General features: G+C 50.3%; 1 protein-coding gene across 1 annotated transcript; it reads right to left on the bottom strand.

Annotated features, from left to right (window-relative positions):
* Positions 1 to 234: 234 nt before the first annotated feature.
* Positions 235 to 1,167, bottom strand: LOC310906585 (olfactory receptor 14J1-like; the record flags this gene model as incomplete). Its single annotated transcript, XM_083885322.1, has 1 exon — positions 235 to 1,167. One exon carries the CDS (start codon positions 1,165 to 1,167, stop codon positions 235 to 237), a length of 933 nt encoding a protein of 310 aa, XP_083741448.1.
* Positions 1,168 to 6,800: the final 5,633 nt, after the last annotated feature.

Genomic DNA, 6,800 nt, shown 5'->3' with positions numbered 1-6,800 from the left:
CTGGGAGATCCTTGAGTTCCTTTAAACCCACCAAGAGTGCAGCCCCTCATGGACATTTTTTGGCCACAGGGAAGATGGATAGAAACTAAATGAGAAATGGCACAAACACTGACATTTCTTTATGGATAAGAATTATGAAGTAAAACAAGGAAAGAAGACCCTCCAAAATGCAACCAACAAGAAGTATCAAAGACGACTTTTATTACAAGTGATTTGCATAAACTGGCCAGCAGTTTAAAGTTTCTGAAACCATCCAGTCATCAGATTCCACACTGCAGCCTTGAGCTCCTGGTTCCTCAGGCTGTAGATGAGGGGGTTCAGGGCCGGAGGCACCACCGAGTACAGAACTGACAGGGTCAGATCCAGGGATGGGGAGGAGATTGAGGAGGGCTTCAGATGAGCAAACATGATAGTGCTGAGGAACAGAGAGACCACAGCCAGGTGAGGGAGACAGGTGGAAAAGGCTTTGTGCCGTCCCTGCTCAGAGGGGATCTTCAGCACAGCCCTGAAGATCTGCACATAGGAGAAAACAATGAACACAAAACAGCCAAGTGCTAAATAGGCACTAACAGCAATGAGCCCAAGTTCCCTGAGGTTAGAGTGTGAGCAAGAGAGCTTGAGGATCTGGGGGATTTCACAGAAGAACTGGCCCAGGGCATTTCCCTTGCACGGGGGCAGGGAAAATGTATTGGCTGTGTGCAGCAGTGAATAGAGAAAGGCACTGGCCCAGGCAGCTGCTGCCATGTGGGCACAAGCTCTGCTGCCCAGGAGGGTCCCGTAGTGCAGGGGTTTGCAGATGGACACGTAGCGGTCGTAGCACATGATGGTCAGGAGATAAAATTCTGCTGTGATAAAGAACAGAAAGAAAAAGAGCTGAACAACACACCCTGTGTAGGAGATGTTCCTGGCGTCCCAGAGGGAATTGTGCATGGCTTTGGGGACAGTGGTGCAGATGGAGCCCAGGTCACTGAGGGCCAGGTGGAGCAGGAAGAAGAACATGGGGCTGTGCAGGTGGTGGCCGCAGGCTGCGGCGCTGATGACGAGGCCGTTGGCCAGGAGGGCAGCCAGGGAGATGCCCAGGAAGAGGCAGAAGTGCAGGAGCTGCAGCTGCCTCGTGTCTGCCAATGCCAGCAGGAGGAAGTGGCTGATGGAGCTGCTGTTGGACATTTGTGGTGTCTTGGCATGGGGATCTGTAAAAAGAGTAATCATGGAATAGTTCAGTTTGGAGAGGACTTTCAATATCCCAGCACAGCTTGGTGGCACTTTCCCCCCACTGCCTGCCCAGGGCTCTGCTGCCTGGAGCTGCTCCTGCCTGCAGCTGCTTCCCTGTGCCCAGGGCTGGGCCCTGCCAGTGCTGCCAGAGCCCAGCCCAGCCCTGGGGGCTCAGCTCTGCCCTGCAGAGCCCTCCCAGCTCAGGCACTGCCCAGTGGCAGCTGCAGGCTCTGATGGCAACGTCAGAGCAATCCTGAGGAGGCTGGAAAAGTGATTCTGATGCTGCCTGCAAGGGGCCCTGTGCTGATTTCTGTCACTGCCGGGTTTAGTAAGTCCTGAGAGAAAATTACTTGGTTCTTTTTTCACAACCTGAACTGAGAGGTGAATATCTATGTGCAATTTCCCATTTAGAAAACACAGATTCCTAGATTAAAAAAACAGGATTCCCCTTTTTATGCAGTCCCTGCCTCACTGTGCTCCCTGAATAATTTACTTGGAAATGTTCTGCAGTTAAATGTCATGTTGGGAGCAGTCCTGAATAATGCAGCATCCTCACCACACAAGGAGAACACTTCCAAGCTTTACCAGCTGTCTCTTTCCACCCAGATCTTGTCCCCCAGTGCTGGGAGCAGCTCCCAGGGCTGGCTGAGAGCTGTCCCTGGCAGGCAGCAGAGTCCCTGCCCCAGCACAGTGCCCTGGGCTGCAGGACCCTGCTCTGCAGGACAGCCCTGGGCACCCCTGGCTGCTCTACACAGGAGAGAAGCAGAGAATGTACTCACAGTCTGTAGGCATCGGGATGTTCCAGCTTTAGGAGAGGACTGCAGGAGTGTTGCTTTGCGAGTCTGTCTCTCAGGGCAGCTCAGCGTTCGGCTGGGCCACCCTGCTAGCTCTGATACGCCCAACACTACCTTTGCGTGGGTCTTGGCTCTGCAGTACCTTTGCCTTAGCTGTCACGGCCGTGGTTCGAAAGAGGGGACACTCGAGGCTCAGGGAGAAAGGTTTTATTCGGGGATCATAGGGGCAGTCCCTGGTCCCAGGCCTGTGCCTCTGGAGAGTGACCTCGGGCCTGGTTTGCCGGGGGTTTTTGTTTACCAGAAATCTCAGGGGTGGACACAAGTTACAAGACCAATGAAACAAAGCAAGGTGGGTAAGGCCAAATGCAATACACAACATTAACAAATCAGGTTGATTAAGGTGGGGTCCTAGAGATCCACCAATCACTGTCCGACACCTCTCCGAAGGTTTTGGGCCTGGGGGTTGGTGGGCATGGGGGGGAGAATATACATTGTGATGGGGGAAAATACAATAGGATGACCGAAACTCTGGGCAGAGGATTAGGTTGCCTTGGCAACTCTTATCAACTTCTGATAAGAACAATCCAAGACAAGAACTTTACCTGGCTGGGGTTAAAGTCCAAATCACATCAAACCTACAACTAAAAAACCTATGAAACAATTTCAGCACCCCCACACCTCCCCCTTTTTCTTTTATTTGTGTCACTGGTCTGGAGTGTAGATATCTGAATCACACTTGCTGCTGGAGTCAGAGTCTGGTGGGAATTCGATGGCAGGTGTCACTGAATGCACCGAGGGGGTAGTAGTGGGGAAAATTGCATTCATGATCAGGCTTTTGACCAAACCAGAAGCAATGGCTACAATTAAGATGATGAACAGAAACAGCAGTCCGGTTTTGACCCATGAGCTGGCAATGTTAGAGAGTCCAACACCTTTGAAGAGGTTGTCAAACCAGTCCCCTGTTTCTTGCTTGATGGAATCGACCATTCCTCGCAGCTGCTGGATTGATTTTTTGACGTTCTCAGCCTTAGATGACAGATTGAAGCAACACAGTCCTTCAAACTCCTCACGTGAATGTTGATTCAGTAGAAGTAGATAGTCAATCACAGCGCGGTTCTGAAGGGTTGCCTGCCTGGTAATCTGTTCGTCTGATAGGAGGTCACGTATAGCTTGAATTGTTAAATTTGCCTGTTTGGCGACCCAACATTCTAAACGGCCTAATTCTCCCATAGATTTTGCTATCGAGACCCAGGGTAAAAAAACTGTCAGGGCTGTGGCCTTTGCCCTGGACCAGTGGATGATTTCCGAATTACAATCTGGGTCGAGACTTGTTAGGTCTCTTTTCTGGATTGGTACATGGAGAGAGGAATTTTTTCTGTGCCAATTGAGGATTTGAGTCATGTTTGGAGTAAACAGGCTCAGCTTGCCTAAAGTGCATGGGCCTCCGATCAGCCGAGCAGGAATGCCTGTAAAAGCTCTGTCACCACAAATGAGGAAAAAACCTTTGGGTAGGGAACGGGGAAAGGGACTGTGAGCATCAGTGGAAGGAGTGGTAACATGTGCAATTTTTGTGCACCAGTTTTTTGCTATATAAGAATCCTTAATTTGCAACAAATGATAAAATGACCTGGTGTGTTCGTCTTGGGGGGTGTAACGAAAGTGAACACAAAAAGGAGTTTTTGAGGACCCAAGAAGGTCTAATTCTTGGGGCTCTTGGGGGGCACGCGGGAGTGTTTGCAACCACTCTTTCCAAAAAGCAAGGGGATTTATGACAAAAGCAGAAGGGGCATCACCAATTTCTGTAAAGTGGCTAGCTTCAACAGGTTTTCGGTTGTATTTTTGTTGTATCTGGAGGAGTGAGAATGGAAACTCCTCCTCTTTCACAGGGATTCCTACCAGGCAGGAGGACATGGGATCTTGGGCTGCTGCTGAGGCTAGGCAGATGTGATCTTGACCTAGACTCTTTGCGAGGGTTTTCCATACATTGGTTTTGGGCTGTGGAACGATCCAGGGGGTGGTTATCAACGGGAAGCTGAGCAGCACTGCAAGGGCAAAAACTGCTGTGCTGCGGACCTCCATGCTGATCACCTGGATTGCGGTTCTGTAACTTAGAAGAAAGGGGTCAGTTAAACAACCATCGAAAACACTCAGCTGGGGGAAACAGCTCTTCTGCTTCTACTTCACGACAGAAAACCCAGGAGGGAAGAGTAATTGGGCTAGGAGGACTTGCCTCTGGGCCTGCTTCCTCTTCCTCCTTTTTCCTCCTTCTCCAGGAGGCCACAGTGACCTGGGGTACTTTCGTTTCTGAAGCCTTGGGGACATAGGGTCTCACATTTCTGGAGGGGATCCACCGCAAACCGGTGGGAGTGGAGACGCAGGCGTACCCGCGCCCCCAGGTGACCAAATCATGAGGACCCTGTACCCTCAAAGTTTCTGGATCCTTGACAAGGACCTTTGGCCTTTCACGGGGCTCTAACTGTGAGCTCCCTTGAAAGTGCCTTGTCACCGGCGGGTTCATGGTCTCAAATGAACAGTTAAGAAAATTCAACGTGAACAAGGCACGGGCTAGTCTTACAGATGGTGGCTCAATCTTGAGAATCGGTTGCTGCTGGCTGAGGACTCTTTTGAGGTTCTGATGAGTCCTTTCCACAATCGCCTGACCTGTCAGAGAGTGGGGGATCCCAGTCTTGTGTTCCACCCTCCATTGCTGCAGGAAACTGCAGAATTCCTTGGATCTGTATGCTGGACCATTATCTGTTTTCAGGGACCTTGGGATGCCCAGGACAGAGAAAGCCTGGATGAGATGCTTGATAACATCCTCAGCCTTCTCCCCTGTGTGGGCAGAAGCAAAAACAGCTCCTGAGAACGTGTCCACAGAGACATGCACGTATTTCTGCCTCCCAAAGGGGGCGAAGTGCGTGACGTCTGTCTGCCACGCTTCACAGCTGGACAAACCACGGGGATTCACGCCTGTGGGCATGGATGGGATGGCATACCTGTGACATTGTGGACAGCCAGTCACAATCGCTTTGGCCTGGTCACAGGTTAAGTTAAACTGCCTGACCAGACCTGGCGCGTTTTGATGGTGAAGCTGATGGCTGATTCTGGCTTGCTCAAAACGGTTTGGCAGAGGGGCTACCTCCACAGGGGCAGCGAGAGCATCGGCTCTCCTGTTTCCCTCTGCTATGAAACCTGGGAGCTCTGTGTGTGACCTGGTGTGCATCACATAAAAGGGTTGCTTCCTGTGGGAAATCAGTTTGACCAGCTTGGAAAGCAACTTAAACAGAGTGACATTGGAAACCTCCTGCAGCACAGAATGTTCTGCTCTAGAAACTATCCCTGCAACATAACTTGAATCTGTTACCAAATTGAAAGGTCCAGGGAACGTCTCAAATGCTCTAACGACTGCGGCCAGCTCGGCAACCTGAGGTGATCCTTCCACCTCAACAACCTCTGACTCCCACCCCTGGGTGAGAGAGTCCCGCCAAGTCATAACTGATTTGTGGGACTTTCCGGACGCATCAGTGAAGACGGTTAGAGCCTTAAGAGGCTCCTTGCTTTGGACACTTTTTAACTCCAATCGAAATTGGGCATCCGAATTGAAAATTTTGTGGGCAGGCCGATGAATAGAAATTTGACCAGGGTAGTTATCTAGGGCAAACTGCAGTGCTTCGTTCTCTTGAAGCAGATGCTCTAACATTGCTTTTGTAATTTGACCCGATTTTAATTTGATTGGCATGTGAATGCACTCAAAGTCACAACCAGCCAGTTCCCTAAGGCGCACTCTGGCTTTCTAGATCAGGTCAGCCATCAATTCTTGTGGCTTTGTCATTCTTTTGGTCCTGTGGTGGCTCAGAAAGACCCACTCTATAATAGAGAGAGGATCTTCTTTGCCTTGGACCTCCCTTGATTTTTGGAGGGTTTTGTTGTTCCATTGGAAAATCATCCCATGGAGATGTGGCAGCTTTCCTAAGATGATGAAACGAAAAGGCAGGTCAGGTTTACATCTGTTGGCCTGTCTGGTGGACACGGCGTGTTGAATGTTATCAAGTGCAATCTTTGCCTCTGGGGTGAGGGCCCTGGGTGAACTCAGTTCAGCTCCCCCTTTTAACAAATTGAAAAGGGGGGCCAGGTCTTCGGTAGAAAGACCCAGCCAAGGTCTCACCCAATTCAGAGCTCCACACAGCTGATGGACATCTGCAAGGGTCTGAATTTGGGTCTTGATTTCCAATTTTTGAGGAATAGTCCTCTTCCCAATTTCCAGCCCTAGGTATTTCCAGGGTGGCATCTTTTGAATTTTGGATTCCTGCAGTTCAAAACCTGCATCAACCAGTGCAGACACTGTGAGGTCAAGGGCATGTGCCAACAGGTCGTCTGTTGGTGCAGAAATCAACACATCATCGATGTAATGATGGATTATTACTTGGGGCACCGCTGCACGCACAGGTGCGAGCAGGGAAGCAACATACCTTTGACAGATCATCGGTGAATTTTTTAAACCCTGCGGAAGAACTTTCCACTGATACCTCTTTCGTGGAGCCTCTCGGTTCAAGGTGGGCACCGAGAATGTAAACCATGGGGCATCATCAGGATGGAGGGGAATGTGGAAAAAACAGTCCTTTATGTCAATTACAGTCAAACTCCAGTTTTCGGGGAGCATGCTTGGGGCGGGCATCCCTGGTTGCAGGGATCCCATGTCCTCAATTACCTCATTAATTTTGCGGAGGTCATGTAGGAGCCTCCACCTGGTCTTATCTGCTTTCTGAATGACCAACACTGGAGAGTTCCACGGTG

Source organism: Zosterops lateralis (genome assembly GCF_965231275.1).
Source record: "Zosterops lateralis genome assembly, contig: HAP1_HAP1_SCAFFOLD_72, whole genome shotgun sequence".
NCBI classification, from domain to species: domain Eukaryota; kingdom Metazoa; phylum Chordata; class Aves; order Passeriformes; family Zosteropidae; genus Zosterops; species Zosterops lateralis.
Note: the sequence above shows the minus strand (reverse complement) of the source record. Positions and strands in the feature narration are given on the sequence as shown.